Genomic DNA, 23,612 nt, shown 5'->3' on the forward strand with positions numbered 1-23,612 from the left:
TCATAAGCCTATCTACATACTCTTTAACTTTCTCTACGTCCTGCATTCTCAGCATTTCGAACTCTCTCTGCAGGTTCATAACTTGCATGTTTCGGGTTGTATCACTTCCCATGAAATCCTCTCTTAATCTATCCCAAGCTTTCTTTGCAGTTTCACACACCATTATCCTTGTAAACACAAGGTCTGTTACTGCAAAATGTATGTGAGAAAGGGCTCTTGGAGCTTTGGACATTTCCTCCTCATACATCCTCATTTGATTCAAAGTTGGGTTTGGACCAAGTTGCGGTGGTTGTTTCTCCTCTTCCACATACTGCCACAGCCCTTGCCTTCTTAGGTAGGCTCTCATTCTAACAGCCCAGATGTGATACTGGTCCCCATTGAACATTGGAGGTGAGAGAGAAGCCGATTGAGTAGCCATGCAAAAACTGGTTGTAGTTTTTTATGGAAAGTTTTGTTCTTGCAGAAGATTGAAGTTTGATGGTGATTTAGGATGAGTTCTTTGAGTGAATTTGTTAGATGATGGTTGGTTAATGTAGCTCTGATACCATGTTAGTGTTTTTGTTAATGCCAGATGTGCAAAGAAAAGAGAATGGAAAGGAAAAACTGGACTGATTTTCATTAGACAAAAATCTGCATATAACATACTTTAGCTTACTATTTCAACTACTGTCAGTAAGCTTTTAGTTAATCTCAGCTAAACCACTCAAGTCTAACAACTTCATTACAAAATAAGCTGAGTCATCAAATTCAAAATTAACACTAAAGTTTACAGTAAGACTTAAACTACTAAACTCTGAAACAGCACCATGCACGTCCCTGTACAACAGCAAAAACAGCTTCAGACTTTCAATTTCAGCAAATCATACTTCCAGCATAGCATCAACCTTCAACAAGGCCAAGGCCATAATATTTGAAGGATGGGGTACATCTAAGGAAGCTAAGTGATTTTCTTCTCCTGTTGCATCAGCTCCATGTTGAGTTTGCTCATTCATTTCCACCAACTATTTGTTCTATTTCCCTGCTATCATCACAAACCACTCTTTCTTCTTCATTTTCCTTTTGCTCTGTATCCTCAATCACCCCTAACCAAGCATCAATGCTAAATTTTATGCTAGACAGAAAGCCAGCCAGCACATATATTGCAATAGGCAGAGACGACTTCCCCCCCCCCCCCCCCCAAAAAAAAACCCCCATTTTTGCAAGATTTTCTCCCGAATCTGTCCCTTATCAGAAAATACTTGGCTTCTGGGGTCTCTTCTGACCTTTTTCAAAAACAAACTCCAACTCTCATCCCCGGTTAAGACTTACACGGAGAGAGAATGGTTGGATCAATAGGGTTGGCTACATCAGATCACGTATGGTTATGATCACCTGCTCCGCTCGATGAGTTTGGAAAGACCACTTGGAGTTTCTCCCATATAGCAGGTGCATGGATATCATCCAAGACAATTAAGAACTTCTGCGTGTTTAATAAATTACGAAGCTTCTCTTGCAATTTCTCTAATGGCAATTTCTCTTCATCTCTAACCTCAGTCACCTGCTTCAATATCTGAAATAAAAGATTTTTCTCTTTAAAATCTGGAGAAACACAAACCCAACCACGGTTGTGGAAAATTTTCTTTATCTCTGAATGGTTGTAAACTCCTTTCACTAGAGTTGTCTTGCCAAAGCCTGCCACACCAACCACCGATATAAGAAGTTTGTCACTTGTCAAAATTAATCTACTTAATTCTGAAACCTCATAATGGAAACCCACAATATCTTCACCATAGAAATGATGAGAAGATGTTTGCAAGTGGTGCTTTTCATTTAGAACTTTAGAAAATTTTATTCTGATATCATAGTTGGCCATTAACTTGATGAAAATCTTCTGTTTATGCAATTCTTTAGTTAGGAAGAAGGCTTTCATGGCGTCTCTGCCAGATAAACAGCTTGCAGAAGCTTGATCTTCCCATCATAAACTATGAGAGCCCTTCCTTTGTCATCCGTTGAACCTTCTAAGATTTTCAGAGAATCTTGTAGCTTATCCATGAATAGTCTCAATGCTGTATCTGTTAAATAAGTGAACCATACGACATCGTTTAACCAGGAAACAAAACGCTGTCGTTTTGTTCATTATTCCAAATGAATCTTAGCCATGAACGATAAAGAGAATCCAACGGCTCAAATGCATCCAAAAGTCAACAGTATAAAAGGAGACTATTCACCATTTGAGGGAAATCGAGTTTAGGTATTCGTTTTGTTTTCTCTGTAAAATTCGTTTGGTCTGGGTTAGGGTTTCATGCTCATTCTAGGTTTCTTCTCTGTGTGAATTTATCTAGAGTTGTGTTTGAGGGCAGGGGTTCCTTGAAGGTTATAGAACACTCTAGGGTTTATTAGGATTTGCGGGATACAGGGAAGTGAGTGAGTGTTTCTTTCTGGGAATATCAGTGAAGAAGATTCTTCTGTAAAGTGTAATCTTTGAGGAAATCAATACTAGTGCAGCGAGCTCCATATTCTGGAGTTCAACGTGGATGTAACTTGTTCTATATTGAACAAGCGAACCACGGTATATCTTGTGTTGTGTGATTGTGCTTTGTTCTTGTAGTTTCTGTTTTGTTTTGTGGCTAATCTTGCAGGTTGAAGGATTGGTATTGATTTACAACAGTGGTATCAGAGCCTTTTAGGTCTAAATCAAGTCTAGGGTTAGAAATCGTTCAACTCTTGACGAACTCAAAAATTAGGGTTTGTCAGATTTTTAGGGTTTTTCGATTTAAAGGTCCCTAGATCATTCGGCTATCAAATCTTATTGAGTCTTGGGGCTAATTCGTGAGATTAGGTCACATGCACAAGGGATCGACGAAAATAGGGCAAAATCAAAATTAGGGTTTTTGTCCAGATTTAGGGGTTTTCTTGGTTTAAGGGTATATAGGCTGGAATACCAGTGACCGCCTGAAAAACTGCCTAGCAGTATTTGGCAACTACTGGTGTAACAGAGCCACGTACTCCTTATACTGTTTAGGTGTCTTGAATATCTTTTGACTCTGTTTAAGGGTATATCGGCTGGAATACTAGTGACCTCCTTAAAAACTACCGGCAGTATTTGGTAACTACTGGTGTAACAAAGCCACGTACTCCTTATATTGTTTAGGGGTCTTGAATATCTTTTGAGTCTATTTAAGGGTATATAGGCTGGAATACCAGTGACCTCCTTAAAAACTGTCTAGCAGTATTTGGTAACTACTGGTGTAACAAAGCCACGTACTCCTTATACTGCTTTGTCTTGTCATTGTAAATATGATGAACACTACCACGTGTGTAGAGATATCCCAGCATGATGGGAAGATGGATTTCAATACCTGGAAGAAAAAAATGAAGGCACTTTTATCCCACAACAAGGTGGGAATAGCACTGGAGAAAGATGAAACCAAGTGGCCAGAAGAAAAGACGAAAAAGAAAGCAGAGATAGATGAAGAAGCATACAATCTGATACTGATGAATTTATCAGATAGTGTTCTGCGGAAAGTGGATGGTCTTGACACACCAACAGAGCTCTTGGGTAAACTTCAAACTCTGTATGCATTGAAATCTGCTCCTAATTTAGCATTCTTGAAAGATGCTCTGTTTTCTTATAGAATGGATGCCTCTAAGTCATTAGAAGAAAATTTAGATGAATTTCTAAAAATGACAATAGTGCTAAAAGGAACTGATCAGGAATTAGGAGATTCCAATCTTGCAATGATTTTGTTAAATTCTCTTCCTGATGAATATTTAGTAGTAAAGAATGCATTACAGTACACTGGCACAGTCCCTGCGTTGTGATCTCATAATGGCTGGCTTAAAATCCAGAAACTAAAGTTGAAATACAAAAGAGAAATGGAATAATCTCTTTGTAAAAGGAAAACAAGATACTGGTCATTTTGCTAAAGACACTGTAAAGGGGGTTCAACAAAACTTAGGGCCAAAGAATAAGAAGAAAGGCAAAGGCTATAATAACAATAAGTCTAAGTCAGAGACTAGGAAATGCTTCCATTGTAACAAACCTGGTCACATAAAAAAGAATTGCTATGATGGATTAGGAAGCAAAAGCAGAATAGTACAGAGAGTAACCTAGCATCCTCTAATAACAGTTTGAAATCACTGAAGCCCTTACTATGTCCAGTTCTGAAGTTGCTAATGAATGGGTGCTAGAATCAGGATGTTCCTTTCATAGAGGCCTAACAAAACCTGGTTTCAAAACCTGATAACTGGTGAACCTGAAATAGTGTTATGGGAAACAATAACTTGTAGGGTTCAAGGGGTTGGTAACATTACTCTTGACTTAAAAATGGCAAACTAATAATGTAACCAAAGTTAGGTACATACCAGAGCTTAAGCATAACCTGATCTCTAGGCACATGGATGAAGCAGGTTGTAGCTATAGAGCTGAAAATGGTTGCATTACTGTGTACAAGAATGATCAAATTCTGTTTGAGGGTGTGAAAAGGCATGGTCTGTATATATTGGGTGGACAATATTACAGTTGAATGTAATTCTGCTTTTTATATCTACAACTTCAAATGCAGAAAAATGGCACCTGAGGATGGGCATATAGGCCAAACTGGTATGAGCTATCTCAAACAGCAGGGGTATTTTGGAAATGACAATGTATCAGACTTAGAGTTTTGTAAGATTTGTGTCATGGGCAAATAGCAAGGCTGAGCTTCCCAAAAGGAACTCACCGTCTGCGGGATGTTTGGATACCTTCATGCTGATCTTTGGGGTCCAGAAAGAGTCAAAACTCATGGGGGAAATAGTTACTTTCTAGCCATATGGGATGATTTTAGTAGGAAAGTGTGGGTTTACCTTCTTAGAACCAAAGATAAGGCACTAAGTAAGTTTAAGAGTTGGAAGACTTTAGTAGAAAACCAACTGGAGAAAAAGGGTGAAAGCACTCAGAAATGACAATGGGATGGAATTCTGTAACACTGAGTTTGATGCATATTGTAAAGACCAGGGGATTATGAGAAATAGGACAGTTAGGAGAACACCTCAGCAAAATAGAGTTGCTGAGAGGATGAACAGAACACTGTTAGAAAAGGTTAGGTGTCTCCTCTTCACAGCTGGACTACCTAAGTCTTTTTGGGGAGAGGCTTTAACCACAGCTGCCTATTTGATAAATAGAACTCCCTCTAGTGCAACTGGCTCTGTGCCCTGAGAAAGATGGACAGGAAGAAAACCCTCAATCAACCACTAAGAGTATTTGGTTGTGCGGCCTATGCATATACAGTAGATGGAAAATTAGAACCTAGGTCCCTAAGATGTGTTTTTTGGGATATCAAGAGGAACCAAAGGATATAGGCTGTGGGATAGAGAAACCCAGGGGTTAAGGTTATCATCAGTAGAGATGTTATTTTTAATGATCTGTGTTCCCTTGCAGGGTTACTAATAACAGTGCAGGTACCTCAAGCCACCATGTGAAGACACCACAGCAAACAGACAGTACTCAGTTTAAGGTGGAGTAACAAGGCAACAGGAGCCTGAGACCAATACTGATGAACTAGAATATGAAACTAAGCACACTACAACCAATACTAGACCTGATGGTGAAGATGAAAGTGAAGAAAACTTTGATAATGACCAACAAAATGATCTGCTCAGTATCAAATGGCACGAGATGAACCAGAAGGGATATAAGACCACCAGCAAGGTTCAGTTATGCAGACCTCATCTACACAGCCTGCTGGCTGGAGTAGGATCCAGAGGACAGAACCTGACCCTATGAACAGGCAGTCAACTCAAAGGACAAGAAACAATGGTTAATGCCATGAATGAGGAGATAGACTCCCTGGCAGAACAAAACCTGGTTCTGGTTCCAAAACCAAAGGATGTCAAACTGGTAGACTGTAAGTGGCTGTACAAGCTAAAGAAGGGTATAAACAAAACGATCCACCAAGGTATAAGGCTAGAATGGTAGCCAAAGGCTACACCCAGCGAGCAGGTATAGACTTTCTGAAATTTCTCACCTGTTGTTAAATTTAAAACTATAAGATTGATGTTATTATAGAGCCCATTATGACCTGAATTAGAGCAGTTAGATGTAAAAACTGCATTCTTGCATGGCAAATTAGAAGAACAGATTTATATGAGTAAACTATACGGTTTAAGGATAAAAGGTTTCTGATCATGTATGTTTGTTGCAATAATCCCTGTATGGTCTCAACAGTCACTAGGCAGTGGTACAAAAGATTTGACTCTTTATAGTAGGATAGGGTTTACAGAAGTGAGCATGATAATTGTTTCTATTTTGCACATGCGAATACAAATCCTGTATATTTGTTATTATACGTTGATGACATGCTATTAATTAGTAAATCTAAAGCCCAAATTGAGGATTTGAAAGGGAAATTGCATGCTGAATTTGACATGAAGGATTTGGGTTGTGTTAAAAAATTTAGGTATGCTAATAGAAAGAAAACAGGAAGAATTACAGCCTAAAATTGCATCAGATGCCTATCTGCAAAACTTGTGTTAAAGTTTGGAATGAGTGACCTCAGTGTACCACAATGCCCCTAGCAAGTCAATTCATCCTTAGTAAAGTCCAAAGCCCTAAAACAGAACCTGATAGACTAAAAATGGAAACAATACCATGTGCAAATGCATGGCTCTGTTATATCTCATGATCAGTACAAGACCTGATCTACATATTCAATATCACTTCTAAGTAGATTTAGGCAAACCCTGGGTGTGATCACTGGAATGCGTTGAAATGGCTACTAAGATATATTAAAAGTACAGAAAATGTTGGTCTAAACTTCTGTAAAAGAAACTCCACACTGATCTGGTTGGGTATGTAGATTCTGATTTTACAGGTGATAGAGATTTGCGGAAATCCACCACAGCATATCAGTTTACTCTGGAGGAAACTGCATCAGTTGGAAGTCCCAACTGCAACCACTGGTAGCTTTGTCCACAAATGAAGCGAATACGTGGCTGTAACCGACACATTCAAAGAAGCCATATGGTACAAGGATTCCTGAAAGAGGCCAAGCTGCTGGATGGAACTGTGACAGTCTATTCAGACAGTCAGAGTGCCATCCATTGGGAAAGATCACGTGTACCATGAGAGAACAAAACATGTTGACGTAAGGTATCATTTTGTGAGGGATATGATCTCCAAAGGAGAAGTGAACCTGAGAAGATCCCAACTGAAAACAACCCGACAGACAAGGGAACCAAGGTTGTAACACTTGCAAAGTTCAAGCACTGCTTGAACTTATTACATTGGGGATAACCAAAACAGAACTAAGAAGGAGTATGGAAATGCTCGTGCTCAACTGAAAATGACATTGCTAAAATGACTGCCACATACTTCAAGGTGGAGATGTTAAATAAGTGAAGCATACGACGTCGTTTAACCAGGAAACAAAACGCTGTCGTTTTGTTCATTATTCCAAATGAATCTCAGCATCAACGATAAAGAGAATCCAACGGCTCAAATGCATTCAGAAGTCAATAGTATAAAAGGGAACTATTCACGCATTTGAGGGAAATCGAGTTTAGGTATTCGTTTTGTTTCTCTGTAAAATTGTTTGGTCTGGGTTAGGGTTTCATGCTCATTCTAGGTTCTTCTCTGTGTGAATCTATCTAGAGTTGTGTTGAGGGCAGGGGTTCCTTGAAGGTTATAGAACACTCTAGGGTTTATTAGGATTTGCGGGATACAGGGAAGTGAGTGAGTGTTTCTTTCGGGAATACAGTGAAGAAGATTCTTCTGTAAAGTGGTAATCTTTGAGGAAATCAATACTAGTGCAGCGAGCTCCATATTCTGGAGTTCAACGTGGATGTAACTGTTCTATATTGAACAGCGAATCACGGTATATCTTGTTGTGTGTGATTGTGCTTTGTTCTGCAGTTTCTGTTTTGTTTGTGGCTAATCTTGCAGGTTGAAGAATTGGTTATGATTTACAACAGTATCGGTATAGGACCGTTGGCAAAGTAGAATATGTCCATGCATCATTTAGGTTTGTTACCGCAAGCCAAATGGTTGCTTCAATAGCCATGGATTCTCGATCTTGTTTCTCTTTCCTGTCTGTTGGTTTTTTTTTTTTTTTTTTAATCAGATATGAGACTTAAAAAGACGTGTGGTCCGTGTAACTCCTTTGCTAAATCTGCAATTAGTCAGAGCTGGTGGGCGAGGACGGATGCATGGTTTCGTTGATTTGAGGATGATATATAATATTTTGGTGAAGTCATCATGACTTTATCTAAATGTACTGAAAACGGTCATTAAATTTCCCTTTATGGCTGCCCTTTTTTTTCTTTTTTTTCTCCTGTAGAAAACAGAGTTGACTAAAGGAATGGCTTCCCACCCATTCTAATGACTTAAACCAATCATCTCCAAGAAAGTCATCCTGCAACGGCTCCAACCCATTTTCGGAGCAGCATCCGAGAAACTTCAAAACTTGCGCCTCATCAAGAAACAGAGCCTTTATTATTTCAAATTGATTTAACCATCAAACGACTCCAACCCATTTTCTGAGCAGCATCCTGGAAACTTCAACTCTTGCGCCAAAAACCACCAATATTATATCAACAAACTCACATAGTTTATTATTTCAAAATTACTCTTGAGTAAAACTTCTGTCATTTTGACTTCATGACTTGGAATTGGGAGATAGAGCTTGATCAAAGCATTTTTGTCTACCACATTGGTATAGAACCCAAACTTTACACTCTCAGTTGTTGGGATATTGTGGCTCTTTTTTATCATTTGTTCTCATGTAAAATTATATGTTTTTTAAGAAAAAAACTATTTAACAAAGAATACAATTGTAAATAAGAATAAAATTATAAAAGTTCTATTAGGAATTGAAATATAAATCTTATTAAAAATAAATTATCTCTTATATTACTTATAAATATAAGGATGAAAACCAATTTAAGGTTATGAAAAGATGTGAGAGCACAAAATATTTGATGTAAGGGATTAAGGGTTATTAAACATCATGGGTAGAATGTTTTAGAAACTGATATTGTTTCCACTCTTAGGTTATAAGAGAATGAGAACACAAAATTATCAAACATCATGGATAAAAGTGTCTTAGAAACTATGATTGTTTCCACACTAAATACTAGATTAAGCATCAAGCTTATAATTAAATGATTATTTGCAGAAAATTTATAAAAGATTTCAAATAAAATTAAATCAAGTTATGACACTTAAAACAGGTTTTAGAAAATAAAATGCTGCAACCTTTTGTTTTTCAAAAACAAATGCCATAAGTTTCCGGAAAACAATTCTACAATATGTTGCCTATGCAAAACTGTTTTCTGATGGAGAGACAGGAAGCTAGAAAAGGTCTCCGTTTCAACCTCCATTTCGCCTTGATGAAACAACAGCATTTCAGAGTTTTCAAAACCCCTGTAACAGTGCTGTACTGTCAGCTTAAACCCTGCAAATGCTGGCGGGGGTTTCGTTATTGGCTAAAAGAAGATGATAAACCGAAACGGCGGCATACAGTGCTTGCTCTTTCTAACAAAACGCACTGTTCGGCCTAGTCCATAACTTGGAGGGAGTTGTCAGATATGCAAAATGGCTTGGCCTCTATGGGCCTAGTTTTCTGATGAAAGCCCGGCAAAAAATTACTCTGAATAAAATTTCGTGTTTGAAATGCATTTTATAGAGTTATGGTAAGATATAAAATTGGGATTCTAAATTTATATCCCGATAATAGTTAATTTAATTTACCAACTCAACTTTGATAAAAAGAAATCCCTAAATCCCCTATTGGATTACTTGATAAACTAAAGATTTATCATTTAAATCAAAACCGTTGTTTCAAACTGTTATTTTGAGAAATAAAAAATAAGAAGTGTGTCTACATTTGTAAGTGACAAGATCGAGGTTTGTAAGCAAGAACAATGACACACTGTAAGCTCCTTTCTTTGAAGAAAACAAATTACAATGAGCTTTTGGTAATGAGTTTCTCAAATTCTCTCTCTAACTTTGTTAAATGCATTGGTTTTGAGTTTAATTTTATTGGTTTAAGTTGTTAATGGATCAACTCGTTTGTAATTCATTTTATAATTAGTAGTATTCAGTTTCATTTTATAAACTATTTGATCTGTTTAATTAATTTGACTCTTTCATTAAATATTTTTTTTAATTAATTTTAGTTTACAATTTTTTAAAAGAGCATAACCAATAAGATAAATATTTTTATCATTTATTTCCTTCTTTAAGATTGTTATTCAACGGCGAAAAAGTCTCATTCTGTCAAATCCTAACATGAGGAGTGCTAGCCAGTAGCCACCATCGCCCAGTGCACTCATTGGGCCAGTCGTTAGGGTCCTCTTTGCCACGTGGTTGAGTTTGTTTTCTATACTATAAACAAACAGTAATGCTATTTGTACTAATTGCTTTTTTATCCTTTAACCAAATTTTAATAATTCATACGAAATTTATAAAATTTTACTTTTACACCCAACAAACTTTATAAACGTTTCTTAATCACCCCAGACAGATTTTAATCAAAATTCTTATTTCATGGTTAAAAGTAGGCCGAACGACTTGTGCATACCCAAGATTTATCGTAACGACAAGTTGGTACCCAAAAGGTTTTGAAACGACAAATAAGTACCTTCCGTCATGTTCTGTTAGTGATTTTTGTTTATTAATAGTGAAAAGACTAAAATGCCCTTCAAAGTTTCAATTTTAGTTTTTTATAAATTTAAAAATATCTAAAAAACCCCCTAGGTTTGCTAATTTAATTAAACACCCCTATATATAAAAAGTTTGTTAAATGACAAAAACACCCCACCACCCCTAGTGCCAGATTCCGGCCACCATCGCCGGAATCTGGCCGGAAAACTGCATTACGACACAGATCTCTGTCGGATCTGTGTCGTGACGTGCCGATCTGGCCTTTTCCGGCCAGATCCGTGGCTGATCTGGCCGGAAAAGGCCAGATCTACTGCCAGATCTGGCCGTCGACGCCTCAGATGGAGTTTTGCGGCGTCGACGGCCAGATCTAGCCGTAGATCTGGCCTTTTCCGGCCAGATCAGCCATGGATCTGGCCGGAAAAGGCCAGATCGACGCGTTACGACACAGATCCAACGGGTCTGTGTCGTAACACAACTTTCCGGCCAGATTCCGGCGGTGGTGGCCGGAATCTGGCACTGCAGGTGGCAGGGGTGTTTTTGTTATTTTATAAAATTTTTATATATTGGGTATTTAGTTAAATTTGTAAACTTAGGGGGTTTTTTAGAAATTTTTAAATTTATAAAAAACTAAAATTCAAACTTTTAAGGGTATTTTGGTCTTTTAACTATTAATAAACAGTAATAAACATAAATTACTAACCGAACATGACAGAAAGTACCTATTTGTCATTTCAAAACCTTTTAGGTACCAACTTGTCGTTACGACAAACCTTGGGTACGTGTAAGTCATTCTCCCTTAAAAGTAACAAAAAGACACTGACTGGAGAGAGTTGAGAGTGATTATCAGTGCTATAAGGAAGTTGAGATTAATTACCAATATTAACAAAAATAGAGCCTTATTGTCTTTAAAAATTATATAAATAGATAAAGCGATTAAAGACAAACACTTTTTACACTATTATTCTTACTATATTATGTTGGACAAAATAGAACTCAAAATGCTTCTTGATACTCTCATCATTGTAAATCTTCTGTAAAGGTTCTCTCTTAGAACCATATTCCACCACTGGAATGTGAAAATGTGAACGGTCTCCATTGAGGATTAGTTTAGGTAGCTCCTCCATTCTATCTTCTGTATTGGAAGTACTAGTTTTTGACAGATTGCTTATCTTACCCACTAATTTTTCCAGATTTTTCAAGAAACAAGATTGACTATACGGAAGATTCAAGTGCACGTAAGCTGTTGGCTTCTCTTTCTGAATTGGAATGAAGCTGCCATTACTTGAATCACTTTTCAAGAGTTCCTCTACTTCTGATAGTTTCTTAATGGACCGACGAAGTTGAGCACCCTCCATTGGCTGAATGATTTGACTACCCTTAGCCAGACTTCTTAGCTTCTCTTTCAAGGGAAAAATGGGGTACTTCCACTGCCATAGATTCTGAAGTCTGGAGTTCCTTGTTTGATTTTTTTCTGACAAATTTAAGCAACCAAATTCATTAGTAACAGCTGATGTAGAACAAGAAAACAGAGGGATAAAGTGAAAGACAAGGAAAACAGAATAGGTACAGAAAGAAATTTAATTCATACCAGCGTTTAGACTCACCCTAAAAGTTACTTAATAGGTGTATTGCAGGAAGATTCTAATCAGAATAGTTTAATAGCATAAAAAACTATACATTGTTTATAATTCCCTTGTATCTCTCAACCAGTGAAGGTCAGTATGCTATAGATCATGTAATCAATCATTGTCTCATACGCCATAGCACATCATTTTTTTTAATTTAGATCAAATATTCAAGGGTGTCAAAGAACTTAATAACTATTACCAGGCTGACTATCTAAGAGATCATAATGGTGGTGAAATGAAGATATTGATAATAAAAGTTACCATGAAGATGATATGAATACAGTTTGTAAGGTGGGATCACTTGCCTTGATTTCTCTTCTTTGTTTAAGAAAACTCCACAGAGGAAGTAGCTGGTGACATTGCCTGTGCTTGAAGGACTTGTCAATCTTTATCAGCCATCTTGGCTCCAACATAAAGCAAACAGAGGGTGTTTCATTTGGTTAAGACAATGAACGTATTCATATCAGGTAATACATTATTTTCTCTTTTGTTTATGTAATAAACCATCTGATTAGTGATTTTTAAAATGAATATTTACCTTGCATGAATTCATTGATTTGGTAAGGGACTGATGCATAGAATACTTTTTCCATTTACAAGACAAGAATAGGATGCTAATAGTAGAAAACAAGTTAAAGAAAAGAAAAGAAAAGGAAAGAAACAAAGAAAACCTAGTTGAAACTTGACATTAGTATGTTATCCAAATATAATAATAACATGAACATGTAATCCTTCATGTTGAACTACATATGTGGAATCCAACAGCCTTTCTTTGCGGCAACAATCTCTTTTGTTTATTTCAAATCAATTGCTGATGAGAGATAGCACTGAAATAGAGAGCCTAAACTATTAAATGTAGATATTAAACCCATACATGATCCAAGGCCTTAGAACTTGTCAAAGCTTATCGACAAATTGCTGATGTTTACATCTTGTAGCTCTATGGATGAATTAGCAATGCTATGAGTAAAATAAGAATTGCAATCGAGTCGAGTATTGAGAAGCTCAAGCTCAACTAGGTTGAAATAGTCGAAGGCTCGAAGCTCGAGCTTAACTAGGTTGAAATAGTCGAAGCTCAAGCTCGAGTTCAACCGAACTTCAATTGTCAAGCTCAAGCACGAGCTCGATAAATATATGATCGGTTCGAGCTCAACTCGATTATAACCGAGTCAAAATCAAGCTTGATTATAACCGAGTCAAAATCAAGCTTGAGCTCAACTCGATTATAATCGAGTCAAAATGTGAACTAGGAATTTAGGGTATGAAATTTTTAGTTATTAATTATTTTAATTTATGTATATAATATTAATATAAAATTAAAATATTATATAATATGTTGAACTTGAGTAAGTTCGTGAGCTGCTCGAGTAAGTTCACAAACTGCTCCAAATCAAGTATTATTAGGCTCAAACTTGGCTCGACTCCACACGCAAGCTACTCGAGCTCGAGCTCGACTCGAGTCAAGCCTGAGCAACTCGTGAGCGGCTCAACTTGTTTGCAAGCCTAAGCTGTAGAACCAATGGTATGATAGGTCAATTGTGAGTTAACGAAACTGTACATTTCGGCATTTACAAAATTTGAAACTCAAAAGACTTTCAAATATTCATACCGCCATCAATAAGTAACCTCAATGCCTTTAAATTCATCATCAGTAGAAACATGTTGAGACAAACCAATAGATTTTGAGCACAATAAATTAGGTTTCCTGATGAGATAATCATCAACCTTATTCTTTTTAAAATTGAATTGATACCAAAATTCACAAATAAAGGAATTATATCCTGTAGACAGTCCTTAACTTGGAATATAAACAAAATTTGTTTTGTTGTGATTCTTGGTATCAACTTAATTCCAAAAAGGTCAGCCCATGAGGAAACCTAGTGCATGTTCTGCCCAAAATCTATTGGTTTGTCTCAACTTTGTTTAAAGGCAAGTCAAACCATTAGTAAGAAAGCCTTCCCAATTTGGGGTGGTAGAACTTTCAACATCCGGAACTCCACTTCCTGTAGCCAAAAGTTAAATATTGTATAACAAATCCAAGACATAATATCCTCCACTGCATTCTCCAAAGACATCCCAATGCGTATTTTAAATCTAAATCTTGTACCAAAATATTTATCTTCAGAGGCCTTGCCATAGTCTCCATTATCATTAAAATCTGGAGAATTTCCGGGTGGTTCAATTGGACCATGCTTTGGAGCAGTTTATACATCGGCTACACTTGCAGCACAAAAGGAGAAGTCACTGGGTTCCAGCTGTTGGTAGAACACAATCTTGATATCTAATGCTCATGATTCTAAGAAACATATAAACAAATTACTATATAAGATTCAATCCGTATGCCAAAATAAATAATGACAATATAAACAATGTGGAAATGCACCAGCCCAATATTAAAAAATTGGCATAAAATTAGCAGATATTATGATTTTAAACAAAAATGCTTCCAAGAAAGAGAAAAGGCAAACAGATATGCAGCTCTTCATCAATATTCGAATTATGCCGGAAAGATTATAAGCACTCAAAGAAGGCGTTGGAGATCTCATTTTCAGAAATGTATGAATGATCAAAAAGAAGGTTCTTCCTCCTGAGATTCCATTTTGCATATTGCATACTCCCTCTCGAACAACAAAAGCTCCTGAAAAATGAGAAAGNTCCCTATTAGTTTATTTTATTGTAATTACACAACTAAAATTATAACAAAATATAAATTATTTTAAGTTTTTTAAGTATGAACTAAGAATTACATATTAATCATAAATTTTGTACAAACTAATTATCATTAAGTTTATGAAGTTTGATGGTAAATTTATTGAATAATTAAACATGAAGTGCAATAAGTTAAACTGTGTAAGACAATTTTTTTTTTTCCAAATTAATTTGTTTGGATATCAAATACTATTGTTAGAAGTTGTATTTGTTTCAAATCTCTAATTTGATAAGCTCTTATAGTGTATATATGTGGTTAGACTCTCTCTTTCTTTAAACTAACTTTCCTTCATGTTTCTGATATCACCGTTGGCACGTGAAGGTTTTCTGCCCATCGATATCCCAATCTGAGTAGAGACAAGTTATCAACTACCAGTGCATGGATGTCAATCGCAATGATGGAAGATATGATCACCACGCATGACGTCTAAACATCAATATTCGATGGTCAGTTTCCCAAATCAAAATATCAACACATGGAAAGTCTTCATGTGTCAACGGTGACGTCGGAAACATGAAGGAACTTTGCCATCCATCAACTTTGATCGGCATTAATGACTAGTTCTAAAATTTTGGAAAAAAAAATATTTAAATAAAAAACAATATTTATATTTATGGAATAAAATAAGTTAATAATACATCAATTTTATTTACAATAATTAATTTTATTTTAAAATTTTTTGAAATATATTAAATTATAGAGTGATTTATGTTTAATTAATTTATAATATTACAAAAATATATTTTTATAATAACTTAACAGTAAGGATAATTTTGCCAAAAAATAATTTTTATTCCATTTCATTGTTGTACAATAATAAGTTATAACTGTGTAAGACAATTTTTTTTCAAATTAATTTATTTGTATATTAAATATTATTGTTAGAAGTTGCATTTGTTCCACGTCTCTAATTTGATAAGCTCTTATGGTGTATATATGTAACTGGACTCCCTCCTTCTTTAAGCTAACTTTCCTTCTTGTTTCTGATATCACTGTTGGCACGTGAAGGCTTTCTGTCCATCGATATCTTGGTCTCGGTAGAGATAAGTCATCGACTACCAGTGTATGGACGTCAATCGCAGTGATGGAAGATATGGTCATCGTGCATGACGTCCAAACATCGGTATTTGACGATCGGTTTCCCAAATCAAAAAATCAACGAATGGAAATGCTTCACGTGCCAGCGGTGACATCGGAAACATGAAGGAACGTTGCCATCCGTCAACTTTGATCAGCATTAATGACCAGTTCTAAAATTTAAAAAAAAAAAAAAGATACGAGCGGAGGAGACACGAGTCGCAACTTCATACAGTCTCATATCTGAGAAAAAAAACGTAGATTGAGAATCCATGGCTATTGAAGCAATCATTTGGCTTGCAGTTTGGAACCTCAATGATGCATAAAGAAATTCTATTTTTTCCAATTACTCCAACAATGGAGGCAACATACCTAGAGTTCACGGATAAGCCTACACAATCAACCTTAATAGTAATAAACAATCACAGATCAAAACAAGAACACCAACACACAATCTTTTATCGTGATTCACTTGTTCGATATTGAACAAGCTACATTCAAGTTGAGCTCTAACTCACTGCATTATTATTATCAACGAATCACAGAGTACCACCTCAATCGCAAACACCCAAATAATCACTCTCAAACAGCTTAATCTTTCAATCGGATTTACAACAAGATTTACACAATAGATGAACAGAATCAAGAACCCTAGCAGAGAGAATACAATCGCGAAAATACACAAAAGAGCAACTGTGCAAACTTGGGCGATTAAGCTTCTTTTATACTGTTGACCATCATTAGTGTTTTCAGCCGTTGGATCAGTCACAAATCAAGGGCCAGGATTGCAAAGGATAATAACCAAAACTGCAGGAGACGCTCTTTTCACCTTTAGAAAAGCTTATCAGATCCAGATAACGTCGTTCAAAGTTGGGATCCCACGCTTGTTAAGCCCTGCACTTGGTTCCACATCACTTGCAATCAAGACAGTCCATTTTTGGTAAGGTGGGTTTTTAATTTCTCATTTTAATGACGCTTAAATTGCTGATTAATGGGCTTCAACTGAGGCAATTTCCATTTCAATTACATATTACTGATGAGCGTATGATAAGTTATGCAGGGATTTAGGTAATTCAAATCTGTCTGGACATCTGGTTCAGGCGGTAATATAGCTCACCATGTTGCGGTTAGGGCAGCCGAAGCTGAAGCAGAAACTGAACCCAAGTTGAAGTACTGGAGAAATTTCTACTTCGCCCAGTGTTTGGCGGAGAAAGAGAACTGAATCAGAGAACGAATCAGAGAACAGATTGGATGGCAAATACACATTACAAGAACTCGTTTCATTAGTTTTTATAAAGAATCTCGTTTTTTATTTTCCGGGTAAACTCACTGCTCAGCTCTCTTTTGCTTATCTAGATAAATATATTAGAACACATTAACAAGAACCATAATTTTATAATTTTGGTGGATTTGCCCATAGATTTATGTGGTTCTTGTCTCTTGTCTCTTTCGATTTCTTTCTGCTGCTAGTTTGTGTTGCTTTGTGAAGCTGCTGATGTTCTGATGTTCTTGGTGCTGCTTTGGAGTGGTGTTGGGTGCTGCTGGGTTTTTTTTGTGCTGGCTGCTGGGTTCTTTGCTTATCCTTTGTGTAGTTGCTGCTGGTGTTTTTTCCTGGTTCAATTTCTTTGTCTTTGGCTCTGTTTTGGCTCCCCTTGCTTTAGCTGCTTTGGGTTGAGTCGCTTGTAAAGGGCTGAGTCTGGTACTAATGAGGATGGGAGTACTTGGTACAGAGAAAGTGGGGAGGACTTGGGCGAGAATGGATCGATGTAGATGGACAAGAATGGGAGGTCATCTCATGATTGTTCCTCTGAATGGAAAGAAACGGTATGTTACCAGTTAATCATATGAAGTTTGAATGCTTGAGTGTTGTTGATTTGGGCATGTAGCAAATTGATAATATTTTTGGTTATAGTTCCTCTGCAATGCTATGGAATTCTATTTTTATTTGGTTTAGCCACTGTTTCATATGCTTTTGCATAGTCAACTGTCATGATATTCTGTGACAATGACATTGTTTTTATAACTCCATTAAGTATCATCCCAGGTATATGCATTAATCGGATTATTGATATCCTTGACAGTGGTGGGAGAAAGGTGACTGGACCGGATACAAAGAGCTAGGTATATTACTTACCTTGTTATTCTAAGAATTATTGTAGAAAAATTATTTACAGTTATCATGATTGCAAGCCACCAAAAAGTAAAAGCCTAGGTTTTGTAACCCTGTTCATTATTATTACTTTGAATTCACTTCTATATGAAAACTATTTATTTTTAGGGCATTATTCTAGTCAAGGTTATGATAAACTGTGTTTCACAGTTGTAAGTACTCGAAGTTTTAGTAAAGAATCTTATTAGAGTAACATGGCATTTCAAGCAGAAATGACTTAATGACATCCATGCAACAACTGGCTGTCTAGTAGGAAATGTTCTTCATGTTTTCATATTGAAAACCATATATAGAAAACAACTGCAGGTAATATTAGAAAAAGCATTTCTGTTTTGGATAAAATTGAAAGGGCTTTGAGCTTTTCCATTTTCTTAATAGTTGTCCCTGGTGGGGCATTTTGAAACTTAAATCCTCACAAAGAAGAGTTCATATCCGTAGGTGTGGAGAAATCTGGAAGAAATGCTGAAGGTGATTCATGGTGGGAAACATTGCAAAAGGTCTTCATCAAGATGAATGGAGGTCTTTTTCTACTTTTATTATTCCTAGTAAAAGTAACACATATGCTTATTTACCAGCTGTCAAGTCTGAAATAAAATATTTCGGTTTCCTCTGTACCCAAATTGATATTTAGTTCCTTTTATGTCTTTGAAACTGTAGCAATTTAGCAAGGATAGAGAGAAGGCCCAGAAACAAGCCAAAACAGGCACTGAATATGCTGGATGGTTTGAGAAATGGTAAGCTGATTTTTCTGTATGATAATCACAATTATGGTATTTTATTTCATTAACAGCACAGTTCATCTAGCTACTTACACTGATAGAACATATTACTTTGGACTCAGGTGGGAAAAGAATGATGCTGAAGGTTGGACTGAGAAAAGGGCACATGAGTATGGTAGACTGAATGAACAGTCATGGTGGGAGAAGTGGGGAGAGCATTATGGTGGAAGAGGATCTGTTCTCAAATGGTTATCAGCTGTCCTAATTTTCCTTGATGATAATATGCAGGTTCAATTTCACTTCACCATATAGACAAACAAAACAACAAAAGCAGAGTTTCCCAAATCAAACTGCACTTCTTTATTAACAAAGACTGTCGACATCCTACCACAAGATAGGTAAGCTAAACAAAACTGTAACCAAATGCAACAATGTATTTAGTACATGACTTTGTGGAAGCAAATACAAATGTATTTTCCTAGTACATTCCATATTTTGTTGGGTCTCTCTCTTTTCTTTTGACTGTTCTATAATTGGTCAGAAGAAGAGGTGGAATTTTTTGAGGATTAGAATTAAAAAATTTGTTCTTAACTCTCTGTAATTTGTTTTGTAATCATTTTCAAGCATGCTGCATGTGCAGGAAAAGGCACTCAGCTTCAAGCATATCCCCTCCTCAACAACGTTCAGTTTCGAAGATCAATGAACCCGGGCTGTTGTATGATGGGACAAATTCACCACTACATACACTACAAGACAACCAATGAAGCTGAGACAATGCAAAAATAAATATATCCAATATTATTTTCAAAATCCTATCCATTCTCAAAATCCTATCTAAAATAATAATCCAAACGCACTGCTTAATATTTTAGAAGTTAATTCTGTGACAATACAAGAAGTAGTTAACTGTTTAAAAAAAATGAATATATAATAGAGAATTCGAAATATGTTGTAAGTGATAGACTTCTACTAAATTGACACATGAAAACACGTGACCTATGCAAGTCTTCTTCAAAACACGGATCTATCTCCTGATTTATCATTGAATAATTAGTCTTTTTCATTTGATAATTAGTCTTTTAGGGAAATGGGTCGTTGAGAAAAGGCTATAAATTTAGGGTCTAGTTTATATTTTATATTTTACAAGCAACACAATTGGGAGAAAAAGTTAATAAAAAACTATCATTTCAGCCCTCTTTATTTTGTTCTTTTTTTTTCAGTCCCTATTAGTTTATTTTATTGTAATTACACAACTAAAATTATAACAAAAAATAAATTATTTTAGGTTTTTTAAGTATGAACTAAGAATTATATATTAATCATCAATTTTGCACAAACTAATTATCATTAAGTTTATGAAGTTTGACGGTAAATTTATTGAATAATTAAACATAAAGTGCAATAAGTTATAACTGTGTAAGACAAATTTTTTTTTTTTTCAAATTAATTTGTTTGTATATCAAATACTATTGTTAGAAGTTATATTTGTTTCAAATCTTTAATTTGATAAGCTCTTATGGTGTATATATGTGGTTGGACTCCCTCTTTCTTTAAGCTAACTTTCTTTCATGTTTCCGATATCACTGTTGGCACGTGAAGGCTTTTTGTCCATCGATATCCCAATCTGAGTAGAGACAAGTCATTGACTATCAGTGTATGGACATCAATCACAATGATGGAAGATATGATCACTGCGCATGACGTCTAAACATCAATATTCGATGGTCAGTTTCCCAAATCAAAATATCAACGCATGGAAAGTCTTCACGTGTCGATGGTGACGTCGGAAACATGAAGGAACGCTGCCATCCGTGAACTTTCATCTGCATTAATGACTAGTTCTAAAATTTTGGAAAAAAAATATTTAAATAAAAAAACAATATTTATATTTATGGAATAAAATAAGTTAATAATACATCAGTTTTATTTATAATAATTAATTTTATTTTAAATTTTTTTGAAATATATTAAATTATAGAGTATTTATGTTTAATTAATTTATATTATTACAAAAATATATTTGTATAATCATTTAACGGTAAGGATAAATTTGCCAAAAAGTATAAATTTTATTCCATTTCATTGTTGTTACAAGTAAACAATATAATCATATTTTAGTCTCTTTTACTTATTCTCATTCCCGTCCCCATCTCTATTTCGATTCTCATGCATTCTGTAAGTAAACACCAGTTGAGAGTCTTTTCCATTAGAAAAATAAAAATTATAAAAGAATGTCCAGAGCCCAGCAGGTTTAACTTAACTTGCAGATATGAGCGAAGGAGACACGAGTCGCAACTTCATACAGTCTCATATCTGAGAAGGTTGCTTCTACTATGGATTGCTGAGGGATTGATGAAAGAAGCGTGGGAAAAACCTGAACATCTGGCGAAAAATTGTGTTGAAGAGCTGAGGGGTAGGAACTTGATCGAGGTAGCAAGTTGGAGGTTAGATGGAATCCCCTAAACATGTTTTATGCCAAGTATTGTATATGATACTTGTTAGAGATAAGGCCTACAAAATCAACCTTAATACTAATAAACAACCACAGATCAAAACAAGAACACCAACACACAATCTTTTACCGTGATTTACTTGTTCGAGATTAAAAAAACTACGTTCACGTTGACCTTCAAAATATAGAGGTTCGCTGCATTATTATTATCAACGAATCACAGAGTACAACCTCAATCGCAAACACCCAAAGAATCACTCTCAAGCACCTTAATCTTTCAACCCTTTACACCATATATCTACAAACCTAGAGAAACCTATTCCTGCTTCTCTACCCTTGAAAGAAACACAACTTCCAATCGGATTTACAAAAAGATTTACACAAGAGATGAAATAGAATCAAGAACCCTAGCAGAGAGAATACAATCGCGAAAATACACAAAAGAGCAACTGTGCAAACTTGGGCGATTAAGCTTCTTTTATACCGTTGACCATAAGAGTGTTTTCAGCCGTTGGATCAGTCACAAATCAAGGGCCAAGATTGCAAAGGATTTAATAACCAAAACTGCAATTACAAATCAAACCTTGGTCTTCTTCAAATCTTTTCTTCTCAATTAAGTCGGTCTTCTTCAAATCTCCTCTCAATTAAGGTTTTCGCAATCTTCACTCAAATTTCCTCCAAATCTGATGGCTCTTTCTCTCTTTAAACAAATGCATGTCCACCGTCCATATCCACCCACGCCACAAAAGCATCACCTCCTTCACCTCAACCCATCGTCCCGCCTCAATATCTCTCCGCACTCAATCCAACCAACCCGACCTCTCCGACCTTTCCACTTCTTCTGACTCCACCACCCTCTCTTTGCTCTCCAATCTCGAGGACGCCAGCCACCTTCTCAAACCCAGCTAACAAACAAACCCTAGAAACAGCCATCAGCCATGGCCACCACCACCACTTCTACCTCCTTGCCATCAGAAGGAGACGCTCTTTTCACCTTTAGAAAAGCTTATCAAATCCAGATAACGTCGTTCAAAGTTGGGATCCCACGCTTGTTAAGCCCTGCACTTGGTTCCACATCACTTGCAATCAAGACAGTCCATTTTTGGTAAGGTGGGTTTTTAATTTCTGATTTTAATGATGCTTAAATTGCTGATTAATGGGCTTCAACTGAGGCAATTTCCATTTCAATTACATATTACTGATGAGCGTATGATAATTTATGCAGGGATTTAGGTAATTCAAATCTGTCTGGACATCTAGTTCAGGCGGTAATATGGCTCACCATGTTGCGGTTAGGGCAGCCGAAGCTGTAGCAGAAACTGAACCCAAGATTGAAGTACTGGAGAATATTCTACTCCGCCCAATGTTTGGCGGAGAAAAGAGAACTGAATCAGAGAATAGATTGGATGGCAAATACACATTAACAAGAACTCGTTTCATTAGTTTTTATAAGAATCTCATTATTTATTTTCCGGGTAAACTCACTTGTTTAGCTCTCTTTTGCTTATTCTAGATAAATATCTTAGAACACATTAACAAGAACCATAATTTTATAATTTTTGGTGGATTTGCCCATAGATTTATGTGGTTCTTGTCTCTTTCGATTTTCTTCTGCTGCCTAGTTTGTGTTGCTTTGTGAAGCTGCTGATGTTCTGATGCTCTTGGTGCTGCTTTGGAGTGGTGTTGGGTGCTGCTGGGTTTTTTTTTGTGTTGGCTGCTGGGTTCTTTGCTTATCCTTTGTGTAGTTGCTGCTGGTGTTTTTTTCCTGGTTTTATTTGCTTTGTTTTGCTCTGTTTTGGCTCCCCTTGCTTTGATCTGCTTTGGGTTGAGTTACTTGTAAAGGGTTGAGTCTGGTACAAATGAGGATGGCAGTACTTGGTACAGAGAAAGTGGGAAGGACTTGGGCGAGACTGGATTTCACAACAGAACAGTGTTCAGTCTTTGCGATTGAAATCAGTGGATGACAATAATAAACCTTCACACCTCCATTTTCCATCCATGTTGAGTCACACAATGCTGTTAAACTTGTATTTGGTCAGAATGATCAATCGACTTGACATAGAAAAACTTTGCCAAAATCTCAGAGTCCTTATATTGTCAGGGTCTCATGTATCAGAATACCCAATGCAGACACTAGAAAGGGTTGGAACACCTGAAAGTGCTCAGGCTTTTCGCTAATTCCTACTCGGGGAAAAAGATGCATTGTCATATTGGCAGCCGTATATTTCCCCAACT

General features: G+C 36.3%; 3 protein-coding genes and 1 long non-coding RNA gene across 4 annotated transcripts; 3 read left to right on the forward strand and 1 right to left on the reverse strand.

Annotated features, from left to right (window-relative positions):
* Positions 1 to 984: 984 nt before the first annotated feature.
* On the reverse strand, positions 985 to 1,852 carry LOC116120325 (probable disease resistance protein At1g58390). The gene is made up of 2 exons (XM_031406283.1): positions 1,372 to 1,852; positions 985 to 1,082 (listed from the first exon to the last, which is right to left on the reverse strand). The coding sequence occupies exons 1-2, from the start codon at positions 1,850 to 1,852 to the stop codon at positions 985 to 987; spliced, it is 579 nt and encodes a 192-aa protein (XP_031262143.1).
* A 1,424-nt stretch (positions 1,853 to 3,276) lies between these two features.
* LOC116120326 lies at positions 3,277 to 3,801 on the forward strand. Its single transcript, XM_031406284.1, has one exon. It carries the CDS (start codon positions 3,277 to 3,279, stop codon positions 3,799 to 3,801), a length of 525 nt encoding a protein of 174 aa, XP_031262144.1.
* Positions 3,802 to 17,304: 13,503 nt separating this feature from the next.
* LOC116120327 lies at positions 17,305 to 19,711 on the forward strand. Its single transcript, XM_031406286.1, has 7 exons — positions 17,305 to 17,356; positions 17,457 to 17,860; positions 18,118 to 18,157; positions 18,645 to 18,703; positions 18,864 to 18,940; positions 19,048 to 19,213; positions 19,550 to 19,711. Exons 2-7 carry the CDS (start codon positions 17,807 to 17,809, stop codon positions 19,709 to 19,711), a joined length of 558 nt encoding a protein of 185 aa, XP_031262146.1. The 5' UTR covers positions 17,305 to 17,356; positions 17,457 to 17,806.
* A 2,679-nt stretch (positions 19,712 to 22,390) lies between these two features.
* Positions 22,391 to 23,503, forward strand: LOC116120254. The gene is made up of 3 exons (XR_004126518.1): positions 22,391 to 22,487; positions 22,603 to 22,852; positions 23,019 to 23,503. It is a non-coding gene; the product is annotated as an uncharacterized LOC116120254 (long non-coding RNA).
* Positions 23,504 to 23,612: the final 109 nt, after the last annotated feature.

Source organism: Pistacia vera, unplaced genomic scaffold (assembly GCF_008641045.1).
Source record: "Pistacia vera cultivar Batoury unplaced genomic scaffold, PisVer_v2 Contig93, whole genome shotgun sequence".
Lineage (NCBI taxonomy): Eukaryota > Viridiplantae > Streptophyta > Magnoliopsida > Sapindales > Anacardiaceae > Pistacia > Pistacia vera.